General features: G+C 37.8%; 1 protein-coding gene and 1 long non-coding RNA gene across 3 annotated transcripts; one reads left to right on the top strand and one right to left on the bottom strand.

Annotated features, from left to right (window-relative positions):
- The first annotated feature begins 2,634 nt into the window (after nucleotides 1–2,634).
- Nucleotides 2,635–27,325, top strand: LOC121980486. Of its 2 annotated transcripts, none has more exons than XR_006111559.1 (3): nucleotides 2,635–3,295; nucleotides 3,372–3,482; nucleotides 26,317–27,325. It is a non-coding gene; the product is annotated as an uncharacterized LOC121980486 (long non-coding RNA). The 2 variants fall into 2 exon arrangements; XR_006111558.1 differs by lacking the exon at nucleotides 26,317–27,325 and adding an exon at nucleotides 3,878–4,084.
- Nucleotides 18,903–19,857, bottom strand: LOC121980485 (WAT1-related protein At2g40900-like). The gene is made up of 2 exons (XM_042532549.1): nucleotides 19,686–19,857; nucleotides 18,903–19,599 (listed from the first exon to the last, which is right to left on the bottom strand). Exons 1-2 carry the CDS (start codon nucleotides 19,832–19,834, stop codon nucleotides 19,440–19,442), a joined length of 309 nt encoding a protein of 102 aa, XP_042388483.1. The 5' UTR covers nucleotides 19,835–19,857; the 3' UTR covers nucleotides 18,903–19,439.

The raw sequence follows: 27,325 nt of genomic DNA, 5'->3' as shown, positions 1-27,325 counted from the left end.
AAACATAACTCGTCAAACATCAAAACACAACTCGAGTCAAGTCAACTCGAGTCTGGTCAACCTTGACCTAAGGTTGCACCAACACTCAAGGTTAGTAATATTTACTAAAATACCCCTGCTAGTAGTAGTTTAAAAAATATGCATGTTAATTTGGATATTTCTGAAAATGTACTTGAAAATAATATATTTGACAATACATGCAAAAATATCCCTAGGATATTATCTACTAAAATAAATCTAATTAATTTATAAAATTCAAAAAAATCTGAAAATAATTAATAACTCTAATAATTCAAATGATAACCAAATCAATTTGAATGACTCCACCTCTAAGAAAAATTCAACTAATAATATTTAAAATTCAAATTTAAACTTAAACAAATCTGAAAATTCAAATGATAATGATGACAAGGTCAATATTGATGTAGATAAAATTAATAAATTTCTTAATAAATTATTTAATAATAATCTAGACAATATCAATCAAGAAAATCCTATCCAAACTCAAGATAATTTAATTAACAAAAAATTAAATGTTAAAGATAACATATTAAACAAAGATAATCTAGAAAATTCAAAATTAACAATTAAAAAAAGGTTAAAAGATAAACATTTAAAGAAATATAATTTAAACGATTTAGTCAATTCGAATCTAAAAACTAATAAAAACTTAAACAATAATCTATTAAAGAAAGACAATTCAATTAACTTAATAAAGTCAAAATTGAAAGAAAATTTAAATATTAAATTCACTCTTTTAAAGAAGGACAATTTGACAAATTTAATTAATTCAAAATTAAAAACATAAATTTAAATTATAAAATTAAAAATTTTAAAAGGAAAATCAATAATTTAGAGGGAGGCTCCAAGTTATTTGCCACTTCCAAAAATAACCTACCCGGCAGGGTAATTAGGATTAGCTTAAAAAGAGAGTAAGTTTAACTTGACCTACAGTACTGGTGAAGTTTTGGATGATAGTAGGTTATGGAAGCTCAGTCTATGCATGTCTAGGAAGATATAGCTTCAACCTGATGCATTTGGCTGAGTGGAACTAACTGAAGCTACCCCTTACGAATCCTAATTAGTTAGACCAAGGTTTTATACTAAGTTCAGTGGATAGGAAAACCTCAAAACCATGGCTACTCTAATGATGTCCAGATAACTCACCATAACCCAGAAGTTTATCCAGAAATGTCTATTTGTTGAGCCCAAAGCTAAACTTGAATCTAACATAAAGTTAACCAAAGCCTAAAATTGAACTTAACTTCATCTCACAAAAATTATAGGTTTCCATGATTGAAAACAAATATCGGGTGAGATGACTAAGGATGTCAAAGCAAATTAATTCAAATCAAGTCAAATAGAATCAAATCGAATAGAATCAAATCGAATCGAATCGAATCAAATAAAATTAAAATTAAATTAAATTAAATTACAATCAAATCAAATCAAATTAAAATTAAATCAAATTAAAGTAAATTAAATTAAAATTAAATCTAATTAAATTAAAATTAAAATTAATTAAAATTAAAATTAAAATTAAATAAAATAAAATAAAAATTAAATTAAATTTAAATTAAATTTAATTAAAATTAAATTGAAACTAAAATTAAATTAAAATTAAAACTAAGTTAAAATTAAACTAAGTGAAAAATTATCTTTAAAAAAAACTAATTTTCAAATTATTTGAAAATTAACTTAAAAATCTATTTTAAAAATTATTTTAAAATTAGCTTAAAAATATATTCTCAAAATTATTTTATTTTTAACTTAAAAATCTATTTTTTTTATTAAAATTAACTTAGAAATCTATTTTAAAAATTATTTTAACGCAAAAATTATTTAAAGTTAAAATTTTCTTAAAAATTATTTTAACTCAAAATTTTCATAAAAACTATTTTAACTTAAATTTTTTTAAAAAATTATTTTAACTTAAATTTTTTTAAAAAATTATTTTAACTTAAATTTTTTTAAAAAATTATTTTAACTTAAATTTTTATAAAAAATTATTTTAACTTAAATTTATTTAAAATTTTTTTTTTTATTTATTTTTTTTAAAATTATTTTAACTTAATTTGTTTTTTCAAATTATTTTTACATAAAAATTTCTTAAAATATATTTTAACTAAAAATATTCTTAAATAATTTTTTAAAAATTTTCTTAAAAAATATTTTAAATTAAAATTTTCTTAAAAAATATTTTAACTTAAAATTTTTTAAAAATTATTTTAACTTAAAAATTATTTTAATTAAAAATTATTTTAATTAAAAATTTTCTTAAAAATTATTTTAACTAAAAATTTTCTTAAAATCTATTTTAAATTTTTTTTCAAAAATTATTTTAAAGATTATTTTTGTAAAATACGACACCTTAATAATAATTAATTGATAAGATTATTAAATAAATAATCGCATTAGATTTTTCAAAAATTTTTAGAAATTTTTCTAGAATTAAATAGAGTCCGTATGACACAATTAAGGGGATAGAGCTATTAGGTTTGGAGAAATCTTGTTTGGAATACTAAAAAATAAGAGTTAATTGAGGAATAAACTTAGGTTTTGATTTGCCTAAACCTAAGTTTGAAATTATAAACCTAATCACGTCGTGCCCAAGCCTCCTTCGCCCGACTCACGCCATCCTCACCGCCGACCTTTTTCCTCCCCCTCCCCTCTTGCGCGAAGCTGACCCCCTTCTCCTCCCCTTATCTCTTCATCTCCCCCAACCTGACAGCACCGCCTCACGATGCCTCATCTCCCACGCGTACAAACCGTCAGTCAAGGAAAACCTCGAACTCTCTCCTTTCCCCAATCTCGTACCGTCGCCTCTGTTCACCGCCGCATTCCCCTTTCCTCTTCGCACTGCCACCGACCACTCTCTTCTCCACCTGACCATCGCCGATGCAGTCCCTCTCAGCCGGCGATGTCCTCGCGACATAGAAGTCGTAGCATCATCTCCTTCTTCTATGCGGTGCCGACCATCGGGTTCTCCCAATCTCGCCGACGCTGAGGTTGTTCAGCTTGATCGTCGTGTCGTCCTCCTCTACTGCGATTTGGCACTACAACAGCCACACTCGAGCCCTAGCTTTGAATCATTGTCGCACCCTTTCTTCTTGGTCTGATTCCGCTCGTCGCCGTCTCCCTTTGCACTGAGCTGGCGCCACCATCTTGACCTAACGCCAGTAGCCGCAGCCACCAAATCTTCTGCTCCGGCCATTCCCTTAACTATAGAGTTATGCTAGACTTCTTTCTTGGATCCAACAGGAAGCATCAACAGTGAATCTCCGGCAGAAATAAGGTAAGATTGAAGGAGTTTGGTTTAAGGATTTTTATTTTGATTATAATTGATATGGGTTAGTTTGGAATGTGTGTAGTTGTTGGATAAACCCTTGTAGCTCCATCCTTGGTTCCAGCAGCAGCTCCACCAGACCATCCTTTCCGGCAGCAAGGTCCAGTGACTCAATCAGGAAGCATCTAAGATTCAGGTTAGGATTGATGCAAATTAACCTAATGTGAGTTTGGAATGCTTTATCTAGTGTGGCTGTGATTCTTTATGGATGGTTGATTGATTGGTGATGAATTATGTGAGTTAGATTCATGATGTGTTGATTAGTGAGTTTGGATTGATTATGCTTGTAGTAAATCCTAATTGGAAGGGGGAATGATTGGGGATGCTTAATCTATTTGGTTATGGATTAAAGATTCATTTATGCGTTGATTTCTCTAGTTAGGTTAATTCACAAGGATATTGGCAATGAAGAGAGTATTGGGTCATTAGGTGGAATTAAACATAGTTACCTAATCAAATTAGGATTGAGTTTTGGATTTAGTTAGTTGTTGTATATATGATTAGCTAAACTATATATCATGTGATTTGCAGGACGTTGATTTGAGATGAGCGTCTCAATGTGGAGATAGTTAGGATGATCTATATAAAGGCGGACACCTTTGACTTATCTCTTTTGATATTGTCATATCGATATGCGTAGTAGGTTATATCTAGTAGTAATGATTATGTTTATATATGCCTTGATATGTCACTACTTGATACCCGTAGTATGCCCTTATTGGTGTATGTTCTGCATTATTTCTTATGTCCTCTTGAATCTTGCATTATGTACTTACGTAGTGACATACAATGCATTACCGGATACAGGTTTAGTTACTAGATATATTTGGCATATGTACCTAGTGTTAATACTTGGCATGTGTGCATAGGTTTATAACTTAGCATGTGTACCTAAGTTTATTACTTGGCATGTGTACCTAGATTTATTACTTGACATGTGTACCTAGGTTTATTACTTGGCACGTGTACCTAGGTTTAGTATCTGGCATGTGTACCTAGATCACTGTTATGGACTTGGTTTTCCTTTTGGTACACATTATGAGGAGGTTGTTATTTTTAGGAGTTACATGCTTTAGTTGTTAGGATGTATACTAAAAGCCTAGCTTTTTGTAAACATTTATTTTGAAATAAGAATTACATTGGCTAAATGTCTACATTTATGTTAAATGTAGTTGTCCATTTAATTTATATTATAGATAACATGGTGTGTGGTGCCACACAGAAGATCATGTTATCAGTTCCTTATAAATTATAAATAGTAGCTCACAACTAAGATGGAATGGGACAAACCATTGGACTGGTTGTAGTGTAATTTGGTATTATTTTATCTTAATTATAAAATTACACTAGTACACTATGTGTGTATTGAGCAGGACCATTTGAGGGAGTTTGTTTTTATACTGACTACATAAAAGAACAAAATCTCTGTTATTATGGATCTACATACTCTTAATCCTGATATAATAACAAGCACATATACTTAGTATGTATTTCTTTAATTTATCAATGAGTGAGATTTAGTTCGTTAAATCAATAGACCGATAAGTTGGGAAATGATATTATTTATATGGTGTGTTGTTGATTATAGAAGGAAACTGTGTCCTAGTAATCTAGGTTGATGATGTTCCCTTGAGGAGTTCATAAGGATTGTCATGTAAACCCTACAGGAGGAACTAGTCCGACATGACAAAGAAGTTGAGTGGTACTACTCTTCGAGCTAGATATTAATTAAGTGAGTTGTTAGTAACTCATTTAATTAGTGGGCATTCGATATCTTAAATACAGGGAGATTAATGCACTCATGATAAGAAGGAGCCCATAATGTAATTTGGGATTGGTGCGGTAGTTCAATAATAACTCTTTAATGGTATGAGTTATTATTGATGAACTTGAGTTGGGTGTTTGGGGAGAACACAGGAAGCTCAAGCTCAATGGGAGACCAAAATCAATTTCTCCTCTCGGCCCCTATTGTAGCCTCTATAAAGCCTCTATTGTAGCCTCTATAAAGCCTTGTATCCACTAAGTCTACTTCTTACCCAAGTAATGGGCTGGGCACATCCTTTCTTGGAGCAACGGGCCTGACCAAGCATTTGCTTGGAGCCCAAGAGGTAGTTGGCCAAGCCATGTTTGGTGTCGAAGCATGGGGTCGGCCACACCATTATAACTAAAGGGAGATTTTATTTTTTGTTAAAATCTTTCCTTTTGTAGCTATTCATGAAGGGATTTAAAAGAGAAAATTTAATTTTAAAATTTCCTTTTATAGTCTTCCTCATGGTTTTAAAAGAGTGTTTTAAAATTTTAAAATATTTTCTTTTATAGATATCTACAAAAGATTAAAGAGAGATTTTAATTTTGTTAAAATCTTTCCTTATTTGTAGTTATCTATAATGTTTAAAAGAGAGATTTTAATTTTGATAAAACTTTCCTTTTCTGTAACCATGATTTAAAAAGAGAAGTTTTAATTAATCTTTCTTTTTTTGTAGTTGTCTACATGTTTTAAAAGAAAGAGATTAATTTTAAAACTTTCTTTTATTTCATGTACAATAGGAAATTTAGAAAAGAGATATTTTAATTGGTGTTAAAATTTCCTTTTATAAGGGGAGGCCACAAATAAAGAAGTTTTAATTATGTTTAAAGCTTTCCTTTTTTGCCATGACCAAGGATTATAAAAGAGAAGGAGAGGGTGCTTCATGATATACACAACCTAAGTTCCCTCTCTTCCTAATCCCTTGGTGGCTGGCCCTTCCCTCATCTCCTTCCTTAAGGACTTGCTACAATAATCATCTTCCTTCTACAACCGGCGGCACAAAAGGATTCCATCCAAGCTAGGGCCGGCAGGTTTGCTTCCATAACCTAGGGTGGGTGACCTTGCTTGGAGCTCATCTTAGATCCCATTGTGGCCAGAGGTATAGAAGAAAGGAAGAAGAAGTTGGCCGGTTGCTTGGAGGGGAAGAAGAAGAGAAGGAAATTTCCTATTTTGGCATCCCTTGGTGGCTCGAGAGTCTTGGAGGAAAAGAAGTGGTTCGCGTGGAAATCATCTTGGTAGATCGTCGCTCACACGACGTCCAAGAGGAGAAGAGGAATACAACAAAAGATCAAGAGGTCTTTTGTCTACAAAGAAAGGTACAACTAGTCTATTATCTCGCTGCGTACTAGTTTGTTTTCTTTGTGTGGATCCTGAAATACCAACACAAGAGGCTATCATTTTTAGGTTTTCGATTTCGTGTTTCGATATTGTGCTTCTATTGATGTCTCTTTAGTTAAACCTAGGATTACTGTAAGAAGTTAAATATCCAATTTCTTTGAAAAGATTTGTCTAGGATGTGGTGGATGATCCCATAACCAAGAAGGCCTAGTGCCTTGCCATGTTTAACCTGGAAGCCTGTCACGCCCCAGAGAGTCCCTGTCCGAGAAAATTTCGGCAGCATCTCCCCTGTACGGTGGACAATCTGAAACTTTTCTACATCTCACAAATACCTCAGCCACAGGCGGCTGGAATAATAACAACAAAATAAAACATCACTACGCAGTTATATATAATCTATTCAGCCTCTGGCTGTCACAACCACGCAGTTAAGATAATTAAACAGTAAAATAATACTCTGACTCGAAATCCACCCTACTCCACTACACTCGTAAAGCTCAGATCTGACGAACTCACCTCTTCTGCCGTCCAGGCAGGCATGTAGTAGAATAAAAACCAAATCCAAATCCATCGATGTAATAAAATCTATACCATGTCCATAAGTAAATAAATCCAGAACATAACATGTTCAAACAGTCTAGAACAGAAAAGGAAACCAAACGAAAAACCAATCACATCCTCGAGGTCTGCAGGGACCAGCAACTGGAACTCTCTCCATCTCCTCTGTCGGAGATTAAGCTCCTTCTGAGTGAAAATGTATTTGAGACTCTTATGATCAGTGAGAATCTCAAACGCGATACAGATAAACGATGTCGCCATATCTTCAAAGCAAAGACGATGGCAATTAACCTGTGTCACGAATCGGTAGTTCTTCTCACGCCCTTCACCGACGAGAAGCATAAGAGACTACTCACGCATCGTAACAACGCCCAAACCTCAAGAGACGACGGTAAAGTACAACCGTCTCTCCGTAAGGTAAAACCAAAACCTGAGCCGACACTAATCTCCGCTCAGCTCCGAAGCTGGTCTCGCAATCCTCGGACCATACGAACTTCACGCCTTTCCGGGTAAGACGGCATAGCAATACGCGAGAAGCCCTCGACAAAACGCCGGTAATATCCGCCAATCCTAAAATCATGGATCTCCGAATCGACTTCACCGCTCCCAACCGGTGACCTCGATCTTCGAGGATCAATCAAATACCGCTAGAAACCATACGTCCCAAAACCAATCGAGGATAACCGAACGACATCACGAACTTCACAGACAAATGTCGTCAAGAATCTCCAAGATCGCTAAGACGCCAGACGCCCTCTCTAACGAGAGTACTAATATGTCATCAATGAAAACGATAACAAACCGATCCATATACTCTAGAAAAATACGGTTCATCAAGTCCATAAACATCGCTGAGCATTGGTAAGCCCAAACGACATTACCAAAACTCATAACGACCGTGATCCGTACGGAAGTCGTCTCAATATCCGAGTCTCGACCTCACTGATGATATCCGGATCGCAGATCAATCTTAGAATACACTGATGTACCTCTGAGCTGATCAAACAAATCCTCAATCTGTGGTAATGGATATTTATTTCTGACGGTCACTGCATTCAGCTGCCTGTAGTCAATACATAACGTCATGGTACCATCCTTTTTTTTGACAAACAGAACTGGAGAACCCCATGGTGAAACACTAGGGCGAATAAATCCTCTGTCTAAAAGCTCCTGGAGTTGAACCTTCAGCTCGTTCAACTCTTTTGGTGTCATACGATACGGAGCTTTCGATGTCGGCGCGGTTCCCGGAATCAGCTCAATAGCGAACTCCACTGGCCTTCTGGGAGGCAAACCTGGCAGCTCCTCTGGAAATACATCATAAATGCATCATGCATATGATGCCAATGTCATGGTCACCCCTGACGCCAGTCAGCCGACTCACAACAACCTAACAGTAGGTAATCTACCAATCTCCCGCATAAAGGTACGGGATATAAAAGAATGCGAACTACCAGTATCAATCAAAATATCAGCAGTAAATGCATAAATAGAAATCGTACCGCGGAAAACGGATCCGTCGGCCCGCTGAGCATCCTCTCTGGTAATCGCATGAACACGACCAGTCTCTGGCGGAGGAGGAGGTGGTAACACTGCCAGCGGCCGGGCGTAAGCTCGCCATCGAGGCGCCGACTACGCGCGATAAGACCGAGAGGACGGTGACGACATCGCACCGGCCGACCGAGTCTCGACATCGCCTCGAGTGAGAATAAGCCCGAGCAAAACTGGGTGCTGTACACTAGAGTACTCCCCAAGCACGCCAAATGCCGCCGCGGAGGGAGCGCCTCGCCGACGCCGCGAGGGTGTGAATCTCCGCCTCCTCGCCGAGACACCGATCGACTAGATCGCCCTCTCGCTCGACCTCCGGCCGCCGAGCCTTCACCGACACTCGGCTCGTGCCTGTGCAATAAAACAAACCGATGCTCCAGAGTGTACAAGTGATGTCTCCGGAACCACATCTAAACATCAGATATCGCTGGTGGATTGCTTCCGATCTCGCCGAGGAGACCGGAAACGCCCCGAGGAAGATCGCCCGACTTCGAGGCCTACGAAACCCCAAAAGAACTCGACCGATCGCTCGCGATTACTCACGCTGTCCTGCCGCGGTTCGCTGGACCGCCTCGACCAGATGCTTTTTCCCGTCCGGATACGCCGCTCACCGAGCTAACTCTATCATCAAAGCTTGATTCAACGATCGTAGTAAGACGTAATCCCTAATCCGCAAGTCGTATACGCAGATAACCATCCAATCTCAGATAAATCACGCGAGTTCTGCCTCCGCAACTAACTCGACAAAACCGAGCCAACCGGAGGAATTCAGATATACTCCATCGAGCGATTATTCCGCCTCGACTCATAAAACTCGCTTACGAGCCATCCGACAGATAATGGAAAGAAACGGCCTCAAAGCCTCTCAACTCGTCCATGCGACGTCATACCACCAATAATAACGAGTAACCCACCGTATTAGCTTCATCCCAGAACGATAGGCGTCACCGCTTTCTCCCACCTGAGCAAGCCATATAAGAAAGTCGCCCATAGTCTCTATCCACGACAGAGCCATACCCGGATCGAGATCTCCGCGGAAAATAGTGAAACGAGTCTTCATCGACTCGGCCAATGCTGGAATCCTAGCTCGTGCAATGACAATATCAGTGAGCTGTGTCGGAACACCGGAGCCGATACTACTGTGGTACCGCTGAATAAACCGAGGAGGAACTCCCGACGTCAGATATACCGAGCATAAGCCGCTTGTGGTACCGACTGGGAACAAAACGGTGGCAGAGGTACTAGGTAATGGTACGGATATGCCATCAGAAGTCAATGGGGCACAAAGCATCGTGTAGGGTACACCGTAGTCCACGTGGTATCAATACGAGTCATACTGAGCGTACACCAACGGTACTCACGGTACGGTAAATGTGGTAAAGTGTGGCCAAAGTAGGTATTTCTACAGAGCTATCGATTGAGAGCCCGACGCCTCCGATCCCGAGTCTGCCCCGATCGACAGTTTATCATCAGTGGGCATCTCTCGCATATCCAGAGATCCCGTGGTCCTCGCACGTGGTCCAAGCACCACGCCTCGCAGAATACGAGTAGATCGCCTCATATCTGTTAAATTAAATTACGGATATCAATACCAATATAACAACCATAAAATAACAACATACCTATTTCATTGCTGAGATGTTCCGTCACCGCCCCCCCACTGACCTCAAAATTCAACGATATATCACGGAATCCAAATAACCAAACGGAACCAAACATAACCATATCGAAAATCTGATAATGCCCAACTGACTCGCAAACCCGCTAACCCAAATATCCGAATACCAACAACCCAGATCCGATAAATCTCCGTAACACCGAAAGGTGTATCATAACCCGCCTCGATACCAAATAAATCGTATCGATAAATCTCAAAATCCAAAATACAAAACAAAAGATCGTAAAACTCGCTCGATACCACTAAATTATCACGCCTGAGGAGTCCCCGTCCGAGAAAATTTCGGCAGATCTCCGGTGGACAATCTGAAACTTTTCTACATCTCACAAATACCTCAGCCACAGGCGGCTGGAATAATAACAACAAAATAAAACATCACCACGCAGTTATATATAATCTATTCAGCCTCTGGCTGTCACAACCATGCAGTTAAGATAATTAAACAGTAAAATAATACTCTGACTCGAAATCCACCCTACTCCACTACACTCGTAAAGCTCAAATCCGACGAACTCACCTCTTCTGCCGTCCAGGCAGGCATGTAGTAGAATAAAAATCAAATCCAAATCCATCGATGTAATAAAATCTATACCATGTCCATAAGTAAATAAATCCAGAACATAACATGTTCAAACAGTCTAGAACAGAAAAGGAAACCAAACGAAAAACCAATCACATCCTCGAGGTCTGCAGGGACCAGCAACTGGAACTCTCTCCATCTCCTCTGTCGGAGATTAAGCTCCTTCTGAGTGAAAATGTATTTGAGACTCTTATGATCAGTGAGAATCTCAAATGTGATACCGTATAAATGATGTCGCCATAGCTTCAAAGCAAAGATGATGGTAGCTAACTCCAGGTCATGAACTGGGTAGTTCTTCTCATGCTCCTTCAGCTGACGAGAAGCATAAGAGACTACTTTGCCGTGCTGCATCAGAACAGCGCCCAAATACAAATCCGTCCTCTCCAAAAGGTAAAACCAAAACCGAGCCGACACTAATCTCCGCTCCAGCTCCTGCTCGCAATCCTCGGACCATATGAACTTCACGCCTTTCCGGGTAAGTGACATAGCAATACGCGAGAAGCCCTCGACAAAACGCCGGTAATATCCGCCAATCCTAAAATCATGGATCTCTCGAATCGACTTTACCGCTCCCAACCGCGATACCGATCTTCGAGGATCAATCAAATACCGCTAGAAACCATACGTCCTAAAACCAATCGAGGATACCAACGCACATTCACGAACTTCGCAGACAAATGTCGTCAAGAATCTCCAAGATCGCCAAGACGCTGCACGCCTCCTGAACGAGAGTACTCAATATGTCATCAATGAAAACGATAACAAACCGATCCAGATACTCTAGAAAAATACGGTTCATCAAGTCCATAAACACCGCTGGAGCATTGGTAAGCCCAAATGTAATGACCGTATCTGGTACGGAAAGCGTCTTCTGAATATCCGAGTCTCGACCTCACTGATGATATCCGGATCGCATATCAATCTTAGAATACACTGATGTACCTCTGAGCCGATCAAACAAATCCTCAATCCGTGGTAATGGATATTTATTTCGACGGTCATCGCATTCAACAAGGTAGTCAATACATAATCTCACGGTACCATCCTTTTCGACAAATGTAATCGAGAACCCCACGGTGAAACACTAGGCTAATAAATCCTCCGTTAAAAGCTCCCGAGTCGAACCTTCACTGCTCAACTCTTTCGTGCCATACGATACGGAGCTGATGCGCTGCTAATCAGCTCAATAGCGAACTCCACTGGCCTTCTGGGAGGCAAACCTGGCAGCTCCTCTGGAAATACATCATAAATGCATCATGCATATGATGCCAATGTCATGGTCACCCCTGACGCCAGTCAGCCGACTCACAACAACAGTGGGACCGAGTGGGTAGGGCTGCGACAACCGTGCACTCAGCAACACTACTCCTGATGAGTGATCGAGTGGACGGGATGCTGTCGGAGTACATACGTACTCCTACCCCAAATCATAAATGGGGGAGCACAATGCTCTCATCTCCTGGTACGCTATGACGGGGAGGAATCTCTAACGTGCTACACGCTACGAACGAGCAAACTGACGTGCTACCACGCTGTGTCACGCTACCCATGAGCGTCACAACGGAGCACCGAACAGTGATGAAAACTGGTAAAGTGCTCGACAATAAAGGAGCAATCAATCACTCAGCATGCAATCATGCGAATGGTGCATGTCACTAAACATGGTAATATACTAAACTAATCTCTGGACATATCATAATGTGCACCAAAGCGAATGAATCATATCAAGGTATCTGATCATATAAGGTATCAAACCTAGGTCCTGACATGGTAAAATATGGTTATATCACTACCCATGAGCATGTGGAATCAGGTACATATCCATACAAGATGTAAACAAACAATCAATCAACGAGTAGCATGTATTGGGCAGTGATTAACCGAAACAAGTATGAAACACAATTAATGCAACATATTATCTTCATTACTAAGCATATCAAAGACAAATTGTCAAAAGTACCCGCCTCCAATAGGAATGTCCAAATCCGACATCGAGATGCTCGTCTCGCGTCAAAGTCCTGTGGTATCAAACATAATATCTAGTTTAGCTCATTTCTATCATACAACCATTAGCCAAACTAAATTCTAATCCATCGTCCAACTAGGGTTAGCTTCATTAACCCTAATTACACCTTTAGATTTATTTCTAAACTTAAGTTAACAACTTTTGCTAACACTACTAGAAATCATCTACAACAAAGACCACAACCCCAAACCTTACCTCAAGTTCCACAGCTTATTCAAGAACAAGAAGATGCTGGAATTAAAGAGTTACTGCCCCATTTAGGTTGATTGCTGCTGGAACAAAGGAATGCTGGAATGAGGGCTGCCGTTAAGGGCTGTTGGCTGCTGGAACTCCTCACTGTTCGGATCAAAAAGACCAAGAAATCAACTTCCAAACCACAACCAAATTTCCAAAATAACTTGAGCACTTTACCTCTTCCTTTACTGCCTGAAATGACCAAAAACCGGACAACCAAATTTCCAAAAAGAGGCTATCATTTTTAGGTTTTCGATTTCGTGTTTCGATATTGTGCTTCTATTGATGTCTCTTTAGTTAAACCTAGGATTACTGTAAGAAGTTAAATATCCAATTTCTTTGAAAAGATTTGTCTAGGATGTGGTGGATGATCCCATAACCAAGAAGGCCTAGTGCCTTGCCATGTTTAACCTGGAAGCCAATCTTTGAAATAGATATTTAATTAACTTCTGTAATATGATTTAACTTCTGAAGAGCACATAGGTTAAACTTGGAGTAAAAATGTTAAGTATCGTTTCCAATCTAAGTTTAACTTCTGAAAAGCAACTTGGATTAATAATGTTAAGGATCGTTTGCAATCCAAGTCTAACTTCAGTAGAGCACATGAGTAACTAGGTTAAGTTCTGTGCTTATACAAATTTTTGTATAGGGAAAACAGAACGGTGTTCCGAGTAGCAACCAACAATCGGTATCAGAGCTAGGTTTATGCCTCTATGTGTCTGGTTTTTAGTTAAATTATGCACTTTTCAGACACATATTTAGGCGGGATAATAGTAGGATGTGCAAATAAATTAACTTTATGGTTGCAGTCATCCTACTTCTAACTTTTATGGTCATATTGTGTTTGTGTGTGATTGGACTGTTGGATATGTCGAGGGCATTTTATGTGTGTGCATGATTATAATTATTAAATACAGTAGGAGTTGTATTTGTTATTAGGATTTTACATTCTGTTCGATCTAAATTACATGTACATTCCTTCGTGGAATATAGAATCGATAAATGTAAAATTTTATTTTTTATCGCGGATCGTATCCTTGAAAGGCGTGGTACTAATTGAGCATCGGAGGTGCAGTGGAAAAGGAAGCATGATGGACGCGACGATGTAAACCCTTTGGCGGCGGCTAGGGTTGGTGGCATATGGAGGACAACATTGGATGAGGTCATAATAGTTGGAAAATTATTTTTCTTATTTATTGCCTTTTATGTTGTGTGTGCTTGTGTTTGTGTGCTAGTGTGCATATTAAAATTCCTCGTCTCTAAATAACTAAGTGGGAAAGGAGTTTTATTTAAATTCCACGGTCTCCATTACTAGTTTGTAAGTGATGAATTCAAACTTGCGTGTTGGCTCTGAGTGCCTTCCTCCACAACGGATGAGTTTGTTTGCAGATCACTTGATCAAACTTACTTATTGGATGATTATAGGAAATTATTTAGGAGCGTGTGATCTTCTCCAACTGAAGGGGCACAATCCTATTTAATGGATAAAGTATCAAGTAATGGTATACACTTAGGCATATTTAATAGTATCCTTCCCATCGGAGTTACTACTATTATTTGTGTGACCGAAGAAAAATCAACTATTAATTTGTCATAAAGTTCGGCTGACAAGATAATAAAATTAATGGGTAAAATCCCCTTTTACAAATGTTTAAATTTGTACACGTCCATACTAACGTGACATACAAAATTCACGGTGTTTCAGGTAATTTTATTTGTCATAAAGTTAGGTTGATAAGATAATAAAATTAATGGGTAAACCCCCCTCTTACAAATGTTTGAATTTGTATACGTCCACACTAACGTGACATACAAAATTCATGGTGTTTGAGATAATTTTATTTGTCATAAAGTTAGGTTGACAAAATAATTATTGGGTAAAACTCTCCTCTTACAAATATTTAATTTTGTATACGTCTACACTAACGTGACATACAAAATTCTTGGTGTTTGAGGTGTTGGTGAATTTAAATGATATTGTTTGAGGAATCAATATTATTTTAAATTTTAAAGTCTTGACCAAATGTTTTGTGATTCTTAGTATGACCTTCAATCCCCTTGCTGTTATATTGAAAGAGAACAAACTTACTGGTCACAATTATATTGATTGGAAGCGAAACTTGGACATTGTCTTAACTGCTGAAGGCTACAAGTTCATACTTTTTGAGATCTGTCCAAGCTTGCCTAATAGTGATTCTAGTGAAGAGGAGATTGAGTGTCATAAAAATTGGATCAGGGCAGATGAGATGATGCGATGTTACATTTTGACTTCTATCTCAAATGTACAGTAACATCAACATCAGGTCATGTCTACCGCTTATGACATGATGCATAATCTCAAAGAACTTTTCAGACACTAGAATCGAGCTGCTAAGCAGGAGGCTATGAGAAACTTGATGATGACCACCATGACTGAGGGAACACCCGTAAGAGATCATATTCTCAAAATGATGGCTCTTTTGAATGAGATGGAAATCCTTGGAGCAGAAATCGATGGGGAAACCCAGGTCGATATCATTCTCCAAACGTTGCCTAAAAGTTTTGAGCAGTTCCGCCTAAACTATAACGTGAACAAAAGGGGTTATTCGTTCGCGGAACTTCTGATAGAACTTCAAGCAACAGAAGGGTTATTTCGTCAAAGTTCTCAAATTCACATTGCTGAAAATGTTTCTATTTATAAACCAAAAGGGAGAAAGAAGAAAAAGAAACAAGTTGGTTCAGCAAATCAATCTCTAGGGACTAGGCCGCAAGCAGGTGTGAAGAAACCGAAAGGCAAGTGCTTCACATGCAAGAAGTCTAGACATTAGAAAGTGGACTATCCTAGTAAAAATAAGAAGAATAAAGGTATATCTTATTCTCTAGTGGTTGAAACATGTTTAGTTGTGTTATCTACCGGTACCTGGTGTGTAGATACGGGAGCCACTAATCATGTTTGCAATTCATTGCAGGGGTTCCAGGAAACTCGATGACTACATGAAGGGGAGATTACCGTCAACATGAGTAATGCTACAAAAATAGCGGCTATTGTAGTGGAAGATGTTTATTTTTTTTTATAGGAATAAAATATTGATTTTGAGTAATTGTCTTTATGTACCAAGTTTTAGAAAGAATTTGATTTCAGTTTCTAAATTGTTTAAAGTTGGATATTCTATTTCTTTTGATGACAAAGTAGTTGTCAAGAAAAATAGGGAGATTATCTGTTTTGGTACATTAGTTGACAATTTGTATACTCTAAAACCAATAACTCTCACGATACAACAATAAGAAATTTAAAAGAAAGATATTTTAATCTTTTCTTTTAGAATTACCAAAATTCGTTTTGGGGATATATTCTGGAAATGACAGTGTATATTCTGAACATGGTACCTTCTAAGTCAGTACCCTCTACTCCCATAGAATTATGGAATGAGAGTAAGCTTAGTCTGAAACATATTCGGATTTGGGGTAGTCTATCACATGTGCTGAAGGGAGACACTGATAAGTTGGAATCATGAATAGAAGTTTGCTTATTTGTGGGTTATCCTAAAGGAATGAAAGGAGGTTTATTTTATAGTCCTAAAAATCATAAGGTCATTTTTAGCACCAATGCCCGATTTTTAGAAGAGGACTATATATAATGAACCACAATCCCATGAGTAAAATTGTTCTTGAAGAAATAAGAGAAGACACACCTACTTTAGTACCAACAGTACAAGATGATATACCACAAGAAACTGCAACATGTGCCACAAAAGATGCACAATTACAAATAATGTCTCATCGTAGTGGGTGGGTTGTTTTTGGAGAGTCTTCAGGACTTGATCCTTGGTGAACATGAACCTGATCCCTGGACATATGATGAAGCAAGAGATCTTGGAACATCCGGTTTAATGAAGTGATCCAGTCTTATGGATTTATTTAGTGACCGGATGGGTCTTGTGTATATAAGAAGAGTGACGGAAACGTGATGGTATTTCTTGTATTATACGTAGATGACATTTTGCTCATTGACAATAATGTCAACGTGTTGTCAGACGTAAGGGTATGGTTGTCCAAGTGTTTTGATATGAAGGACTTGGGAGAATGTGGACATATTCTTAGGGATCAAAGTAATAAGGGGTCGCAAGAAAAGGATATTGTCCGTATCCCAAGCTTCATACATCAATACTATCCTATCTCGTTTTAGCATGTAAAACTCCAAGAAAGGTTTTCTACCTTTTCGGCATGAGGTACCCTTATCTAAAGAGATGTCTCCTCAGACATCAAAGGAGATAGAGGAGATGACACTACAACAAAAACTTTCATAGACATCGGTTTTCCACCGGTGTCTATTTCATTTTCGACCAATGTCTATGAAGTCGATGTTAAAAGTCTGTCATTTTAGACATCGGGTTAAAATCGGTGTAGTATCACTTAACAACACCGGTCTTCGAATCGGTTATTAACTGGTGTAGTATCACTTAACGACACCGTTTCATCAACGGTGTAAAACCGATGTAATATTGTATCTTAATAACACCAGTTTTGGATGTAATATTAGTTAATAACACCGGTTTTGCAGCGGTGGAAAACCGATGTAATATGTATATTTTTTAACAGCACAAATTTAATTTCCGAAACAATGAAAAACCGACAATAACAAAAAAAAAACACAAATATTCACAAATTATACAAATATTCTTCATTCAATAATATCCATAAAATACACAAATATTCACAAATTATATAAATAATCTTCTTACAACAATATCCATAAAATACCCAAACATTCTTTTTACATCAAAAGCTAGCTAATAGATATTAAAATCAAGGTAGAACATTCTTTTAACACATCAAGGTAGAACCGCACTTCAAATGTAATTTAGCATGCATTCAGCCCACTCGAACCGCACTTCATCAATTTCAACTCTGGAGTACTTGAGATTTGTAAACTGTAAAAACACATAAATCCACCATATGTCAAATAACTAAAACAAATGTGTACATGTATCAAATAAAATAGAATACTGAGTTTTTAAAGGCTGCTGGGGAAGATAACGAATATAACATAGAATCTAAAACTTTCATATATGACACTTAGTATATGCTCCTTAGCATATAACATAGATAATTTGCTCCTTCTAATTCAAGTGTACAGATTGATAAGAACCGACAACATCATACAACAACTTACTAGGCATGATAATGGTTCAAAATGCTAAAATGTATGTTCAGCTCCTATCCTATAATATTCGAAATCTACAGCAGAAAAATTAAGAAAGATATATCAATGCACTAGATATTCATCTGCCAATTTTCACAACCCAATGTATTGCCTTTAGCAATGTTGTAATTCCATGGTTTCTATCAAAGTTCTGGCAGAATAGACAAGTATAAAAAATATTAATTTTCAGCAAATCATGTTGTGCTTACTGTACAGATTATAAAAATTAAATATGTACAGAAAGTGAATAAAAGAATCACTGTGAGAGACATACCACCTAAACTAACTTATGAAGGAAGAGAGCAAATAAAATTTTACAAAGAGTAAGGGAGATGCAATAATTCTACAAATGAGATAAAAGCGTTAGCACAAAGTTGATAAGATTCCAAGAAGGCATAAAGTTAGTTCTCCATAGTAGTTGTCCATTCAAATTGGTCAATTTAGTGACAAACTCATAAGATGGTGATCACTAAAAAGAAATAATTAATCAGGTTAAAGGAAATATATGTATAATTGCTAGTCTTTTTAACTAAGATTCAGAAAGATACAACTTAACTTATCCTAGCTTGACATTTGAATTACTAAATTTTGATTCATTATAACAGATCATTGGCCAAAGAAGGCAGATTTAACAGGAGGTTTGCAACTTCAAACAGTAGAGTAATGAGGAGCTGGAGATGAAAAAGGGGTAGAATGAAGTGGAAGAAGATGACCAACATTTTGCAAAACTTTTTTGGCCTTTGGCACTAGTTATTATGCACACATATCAAGGAATTTCTATTATTGCATCTAATGATTTTCTTAATCAACTTTAACTTACCCAAACAAATACAATGCACAAAATAAGATGAGTAAATAGCGGAAACATTCTCCATGACGAGGCATTCCTTTCAAAGATGAGGGAAAGTGCAGAAGATTGCAGTGCTGCGAAGAAGCACATCACGACGTTCATGGTGAGTTTGGCTGGGTAGATCTCACAGATGGATGCCTGAGAATACTCATGATTAACATAACGTAGTAATTAAAAGGGAAGTGACAACACAAGGGACACCATTGACGCAAATACCTGAAGAACAAGCGATACACTGCATGCAAAATAGCCGAATAGCATAAGAGCAGAGCCTTTAAGCTAGGCATCGCCTTTCTCAGGACTTTCGAAATGAAGTTGGATCATAGGTGAAGTAACAAAGGCCCCCAACAAAATGACCTTTCCAAAATGTGAAGATCAGGGCACCAATGATGTAGAAGATGGCCCCTGCAAGCTTGGCCCTCCCTCTTACAGTCTTCAAGTTGAGCTTTTCCATCCTGAGCAAAAAAAGACCAAATATAGAATGATATTTGAATGAACTAAATTCACTGTAAAATTACTTGGAATTAATATCTGAATCAACCTCAGTACAATTGCCAATAAGAAAGTAAAAGCAGGAATGACATTGCCCAAGGCACTGGCAACAGTTGGAGAAATGAGATGGAGTCCAACGTAGTATACATTTTGCTGAATTGTTATACCCAACATAGCAAGAATGAATATTTTTAGCATGACACCAAATGAGAAGTTGGGTCTTCGATTCCTACAACCATGAGATGAGTTTAAAAACATTCAATTTGTAGTCATATATCTTATTCTCAACAATTCTAATGAGACATGCTCCTTGAACCTTTCGAGCACATAAGCAAGAGGAGCCAAGATGAGCATGGCAATAAGGTGCCTGTACACTACGAAGACAAGTGCACTTAGTCCTTGTCCTAATGCAAGCTTGCCGAGGATGCTGGATCCAGCATACGCGAACTGGGACACAATCATATAGAAGTATGGAGCACATGCTTTCACAGAGGCCATGATCTCCTCACCAAATTGTTTGTGACAATTTTTATTGTCCTTGGTTCTTTATAAAGGAAGAAAGTCATATTGATTCTGTCAAACAAACAAGTCTAAGATAGACAAATGCTTTGAAAGCTAGGAATAGAAAAAAGATGAGAGAAAAGTAGGCAAACAAGTGCCAACAAGCTACATCAGACTCCTCTATCTGTTGTATCATTTTCTCCAGCAAACAGACAAATAAATCATCTCGTCGACAAGATGAAGACGACTAGGGAGAAAAGCAGGCAAACAAGTGCACTTTATTTTCGTCGACTAGGGTTTCTGGAATTGAACAAGAAGAAGAAACCAGGCATACCTTTGCTATCAATCTCGTCGACATGGCTCTCCTGACCTTTGATTTTGATGCTGAACCATTTTTTGATGAAGGCCTTAGACCATGACAGCTGCTCCCAAGAAAGTGAGGAAAGAAAACATGCCCAAATTGAATATGGTTCAAGAAGGAACATGATTTCCAAGGAAACCAAGCTCTGCATTTTAAGAAAGAAGTTCACTTAAAATAGTTGTTTTTAGTTAACTTGTGAACTAAAAAAGTCTGATCATCATCTAATTCTTGTTAGCCATCTCTACTCACTATTGAATATGGATCTGATAGAGAAATTCAAAAAATATGAACAATTGAATGTTTTCGCTTAATAAACATGAGAAGATGTAAATTACCTCTAGGATTGATGGTGCATATGGTGTTCTTTTCAAGACTTTTAGTCACTCTGCAAACATGTCAAGAGTTTGAAGATGGACAAGAAGATTAATTTACCATGAAACAAATAATATAAAGCTGAAATAAATAAATGCTTAGGACATATTTGAAGGAAAACATCAAATAGCAAAAGATGAGATTATACTATGTATAGCCAGTCGTGGTTATATTTCTTCAAATTTATTAACATATAAAGCAGTGGTATTCAAATTGTTCACACATGCTATTAATCTGCCAAGAACATCATCAAATTTTAGTAATTCTTTTGCAACTTTAACAGAAGCATCAATTGCTTTAGAACTTAGTTGTATTTTTCCTTTTTATGAATACATCAAGTAAATCAGTTGTGTTTTAGAACTGTGGGAAACAACACCCAAGGTGAGACATGCATAAGACTTACAGAAAAGACATACTGTGGTTGCAGAGCAATCATCTAGTAGAAATCAATTCACTAACAATTATTGAATTGAATCAGAGATGTAAACCAGAGACACACAGGTCACTCTAGAATAATCATTAACAGTGGTTGAACTGAAGATAAGATGTAAACCAGAGAGACAGAGAGACAGAGGGGAAAAAAATGCAGGCAATGATTTGAATGGCATCCGGGCATCTGTAAATTTCCAAAAAACCAGATGTATTGATCACAATAGAACAAATTAATGAGCAAACAATGAGCTACCTCAATGTCATCAGCAAGGTCGCTGCCGTGAGAAGGAAAGGATCCCATACTTTGGCCATTTTTATTCCAAAGTGATATCTTTTTATCATCACCAGCACTAGCAATCACTAGGTCTGCACGAACAAAGATTAAACTTTAGTAAGATTTTTCCACCGTAAAAGTCAGCCACCATCCGCTGGATTAACAAAATTAACTAAGTTATACAAGATACAAAATAAACTTGAATGATGAGTCAAGGGAAAATTAAATTCTGACGGCACTAGGCAAAGATGAAACATGTCCTTATACAATTCGAATAGTGTAGATCCAAGGCAAAGCAACAAATTACCAAGAGAAGTAAAAAATGCAGATACGTAGTTTCCTAGTAATTATGCTTCAGAGAGTAACGCATCCTAGACTATCGGGGGGGGGGGGGGGGGGGGAAGAGAGGCTAAAATCGAGCAAACAAAACCCTCCGACACAAGCATAACAGAAATGCACAGCAAAGAGGAAGCAAACAGATAGTGCGATATAAAACGAGGCGGGAAAGCATTTTTACTGGTGTGGTTCCACTTGACGGAGTTGATTTGAGATCCGGGGGAAGGCGTGTAGGTGAGGGTGCAGGGATCGCCGGCATCCACCGTGACGTCGAAGAGCTTGACGGTGTCGCTGCCGCAAGTGGTGAGAAGCGAAACTGATGAATCCACGAACCGCATCTCTCGATTTCTCCTCGCCAGATCCACACAGCAACGGACAGTCCACTAGGGTTAAAAATTGGGGAGGAAGACGAGAACTGAGAACATACCCCATGGGAGGAGTTGACCCATGCTGCTCCCATGCTGTAGGAAAGAAAAGCCATCATAACCGCAAGCTCGAACAAGACACCGGCTTCTAGACATAGACGAGCTTCCTTACGTACCAATTCGATGGGGGAAATCGAGAAGGGGCTCTTTTCGTAGAAGACCCCGATGGACTAGGAGCCCTCGCTGTCCGGACGGCACCCGACGAGGGCCAGATCGGGGGTGCGTTGAGATGCAGAGACGACGAACCAGTAGAAGACGACGGCGACGAGCTCGGATGCGGTTATATAGCCGAGGAGGAAGGCCACGGGGACGGGGGATCGGCCGAGGAAGCTCCAGCCCCGCGTCAGCCCGATCCGCGGCGACATATAGCCCCAAAAGCCCCTAGAGCGCATCCCTAAAAGGAGGATGCGGAGGATTAGAGTTTCGCGAGGAGAAGCCCAAAAGAGAGCGCGCTAAGAAAGTCCGCCAGAATTTTGGTTCATAGACACCGGTTTTAAAAATCGCGGTTAAAATCGATGTCTATTAATGAAAAAAAGGCGCTCATAGACATCGGCTAAAAAAATCGATGTCTATGAGCAAAAATCTGCGCTCATAGACATCGATTTTTGGAAAAACTGGTGTAAAATACTCAAAAACATCGATTTTTGCTTAAAACCGTTGTTGTTCCACCGATGTCTATAAAGATTTTTCTTGTAGTGTGAAGGCGGTTCCCTATGCTTCGGCTGTAGGAAGCCTAATGTATGCAATGCTATGTACAATACTGGATATCTGTTTTACCGTGGACATGGTTAGCAGATATCAAAGTCACCCAGGACCGAGACACTGGACTGTCGTAAAGCATATATTAAAGTACCTGAGAAGGACTAGAGATTATATGCTAGTTTACAAGGCAGATGATTTGCTCCCTGTGGGTTACACGGATTCGGATTGATAAGGAAAAATAGTAAGTCGACCTCGGGGTTTTGTGTTTACTTTAGGAGGTGGAGTCATAACAATGGAGGAGTGTTAAGCAGAAATGCGTTTTAGACTCCACCATGGAAGCTGAGTATGTGGCAGCCTCTGAGGTAGCCATATAAGCTGTATGACCCAGAAATTTCATGATGGACTTAGATGTGATTCTTGGTTTGCCCAAAATTATTACAGTTTATTGTAATAATAGTGTTCCAGTAGCAAACTCGAAGGAACCACGAGCCCATAAGGTAAGTAAACACATAGAGTGCAAGTACCACATAATACGAGGAGAGGTTGTTGTCACCAAGTTTACATCAGTAGATAACTGATAACAATGTTTGTCACACTCGTAAATCAAATTAACAATATATTTCCACTGAACCCCTTAATTTCGCAATAATGTTGTAGTAACGAGTCCAGGATCGAACCTCGAGGAATTAACGGTAGGATATAATTTTAGGATCGTATTTTATTCTCATTTTTGGGGTTTTAAATATGGAATTGGGGTAAATCTAACAAAAGTGAAGCACAACAATTAAGAAACTACTCTACTGCTGAAATTAAAGCTAACTAAACTGTAGAAAATTAAATTACTCACTAGTACTGAACCCTAAGCTAAAGCAAGATTAACAACAACTTTAAAATCAATTGAAACTAAATTACTCAAAACACATGAATTAAAACAATTAAGCATAAAATGAACTATGATTACTGAATTCAACAATGGAAACTGAAATCTAAATCAATCAACAATAAAAAGAATATAAAAAGTAAACCCTAAACCATCTCAACTCCAAACCACTACTCACGGCAACTTCTCCTTGACGTCACACAAGGAAGCATCAATGAAACCTCATCTCAGCAATCGGGAAAGACAACCTCAGTAGCTAAACTCTGCTCAGCCTTCACCAGCATCATTAGAGACCTCTCCAAACAATCTGATGAAGATCGGAGCTGCCAACCTCAAGAAATCTGACAATCTGGGAGCTGCGACTACAGATCTGATGTGGAGAAGATGATGGATGGAATGTCATCGGGAATGGTCCAGTAGCAGTGGAGGTACACCGCCAAAGCTCACGGATGGAAAGCGGAACCACCAATCGGAAGAACACCTCCAAATCGGCAGCAACAGAACAGTCAATCGCAAACAGAATTCTCTCCGTAGGACCACCTTGGAGCGAGGTCAGATCGCCGGAAGCTGGCCGAAAGCATCTGAGAGCATCGTCGCCGTTGAAGTCGCCGGAAAATGGATCTGGAAGAAGAGATGGGGTCGGAATCTCGCTGGAGATGAACGCCGCAGGACGCGCAGCTGTGTGAGGAGATCGACAAAGCTCGAGCACTGTAGCTTATGTGTTTTAAATCAAATCTCAGATCTGATCAGACGACTACGAGCGATTCGGGGCTAAATCAACGGTGAAAGTTCACCTAAACTCCGATCCGAAGGTACTGATCTTCATCAAGGGTCTGGATCTACTCTCCCTTAGGTCAGATCGACCAGATCTTCACTGGATGGTTCAGATCTGCCCAATCTTCGATGAACGGTCCAGATTAATTCGGGCTTGATCAATGGCTGTATGAACTCAGATCTGGATCAAAACATCTGGATCTTCATCTATGGCTACGATCTCCTCCTCATTAGGTTGGATGAGCCAGATCTTCAATGGATGACTCAGATATGCTTGATTGTAGATGAACGGTCCAAATAACTCCAAGATTGGATCGTCTCGTTTAAACTCCGATTCGAGCCCAATTTCGGTTCGAATAGATCCAAATCCAAGATCCTTTGATGCCTACAAAATAAGAATCAAATATTAGCATCAAATAACACCAAAAATAAGATAATTTACAATTAAGATCAAAATAAAGACAATGTATGAAATGTGATATAACCATGATTTAAACTTATGAAATCAACATCAAACCATGCATATATGAATCAAAATAATACAGTAAAATCATGGTTATCAAATCCCCCACACTTATTCTTGAACGTCCCGTGCAAGTAAAGAAAATTAAAAATCATCTCCACAAAAAATTCCCTAGCAATACCTAGAAGATAGTAAAAGGAATTTAACTAAGACCATCTAAAGATCACAAATAATCATGAATACAATCCAAATAATAATCAGTAGGTATGGTAGCTTCAATCCAATTGAAAAATTAAGCAAGATGCAATCTCACAAGGGATTTACCTATTCTAGCTCTCACACTCAAACATGTGTATAAGTGGAGCTCACTCAATGCAACTCACATCATTTCACTACCATAAGCTTGCTTATTTTCTAATTCTCCACCACTATAAACATAGCATACATGAATCAAAAGGAATTTATCATTAAAAATTGAAATGGAATAAAAAAGAACAAGAGAAGTGGATGAAATGGCAAAAGGAAAGACATTAATGAAGAAAATGAAAAGATGAGAGTATTGGAGGAATATACTTGATGAGTTGACCATTTTGATGTGAAAAGGGATGAATATCATTTGTTTTTATCAATTCAAAAGATCAAGCTAACCTCTCCTTCAAATTGATGGAAATCCAAGATTCTTGATACTCTATCTCCACTCTTGATACTTTTGATTTGCCAAAAATTTGTTTTCATTGTTTTTCCACTTAAATTCCATCTCTTAAAGACTCAAATAATTTCAAATCAACTTATGAATAAGAACTTCCTCCCTCACACTTAAACGGTTGTCCGTCTCGGGCAATGAAACACAACATGTAACAACAAACTTGATACAATGTCCCCACTGTTTCCTTGTCCTCATTCTGCAGATTTCTCCTTTCTTTCTATTTTTCTACAGATTCTGAAATTCCATAGTAGAATGTGTTGTTATCAAAGATTGCAATAACATATAGTTACAGCTTTTACATTCTAACTCCAACAAATTGAATCAGTTATAGCTTTTCAGACTTTGCTTGAGCATTTCACTGATCTAGAAACAATGTAACAACTTGATACAAGTTAGAGATAAGAGTTTATTTCTGCATTTCTGTATAATTACATATTTAAATCTTTGATTTCAGGGACCAAATTCAGCCCTGCAAGAGCACTGTTTAAAGACAGTTTCAGCATTCATACCTAAACACCAAACAAAATGTTCAATGGCACCATAAGATACACAAACATTTTTTATTCATGCAGCTGCATTTCACTAGTTAAAATAAGAAATGAAGTATCAGATTTCAGAACAGGAACTTTCAGCAAAAAGATTGGCTCAACAACTAAGAACTATACTTTCAAAAATATATCATCTCAATGTTGAGATTTCAGATTACAATTCCAGCCATTAGACCTTTTCAAATTATAATTACCATTAAATTTGCATGCATCCAAACACCTTTTATCCATGACAGATACAAATCAAAACCAAACACAAAATTGATGTTGATTCAGACTTTTTGATTCTGATTCTAGATCACAATATCAAACCTTGGAATTCAAAGTAATCTAGGCTTGAGAATTGAAAAGTTAAGCTTGTCCATGTGTCTCATTTAGCACTGAATAAACAATAGAATAAGTTCTAAACAATCCTGAATAGAATTTCAATTGGCACAAAAATGAGTTCTGCTCTTACTGTTAAAATAATTTTCCCCTTCCAGAAATTTTGATTAATTGGAAGGGCATTTATCAGGTCAATTATGCAATTCCCAGCTTTAGACTGATTCTGAAACTATAAACTCAGTTTCCAGATTCCATGTTTCAAAATTTGAATTCATCCAAATTCCAATCTATAGAACACTTGGACAATTGAAACACCATTTGTTTAGAGCTCCACTTAGTTCTTCAATGATCATAACTCGCAACAAGTTGTTTAAATACAGAAACACTGATATCCAGATTTTTTCCTTGTTGATCAACAAGAAAGCATTTATATGGCTGGAATCTAAAGGGTGGAACTTGATGCCCTAATGCTAAGACCTAGATGCTGGGAAAAGTTCAGCAAAAACAAGATCAGATCTAATGCTGCAAATTCCAGTAGCTAAACACATCTCAGAGTCTTCTCATCCAGTTGTTGAGTTCATAAAATGCAGT

Source organism: Zingiber officinale, chromosome 5A, assembly GCF_018446385.1.
Source record: "Zingiber officinale cultivar Zhangliang chromosome 5A, Zo_v1.1, whole genome shotgun sequence".
Classification (NCBI taxonomy): Eukaryota; Viridiplantae; Streptophyta; class Magnoliopsida; order Zingiberales; family Zingiberaceae; genus Zingiber; species Zingiber officinale.
Note: the sequence above shows the minus strand (reverse complement) of the source record. Positions and strands in the feature narration are given on the sequence as shown.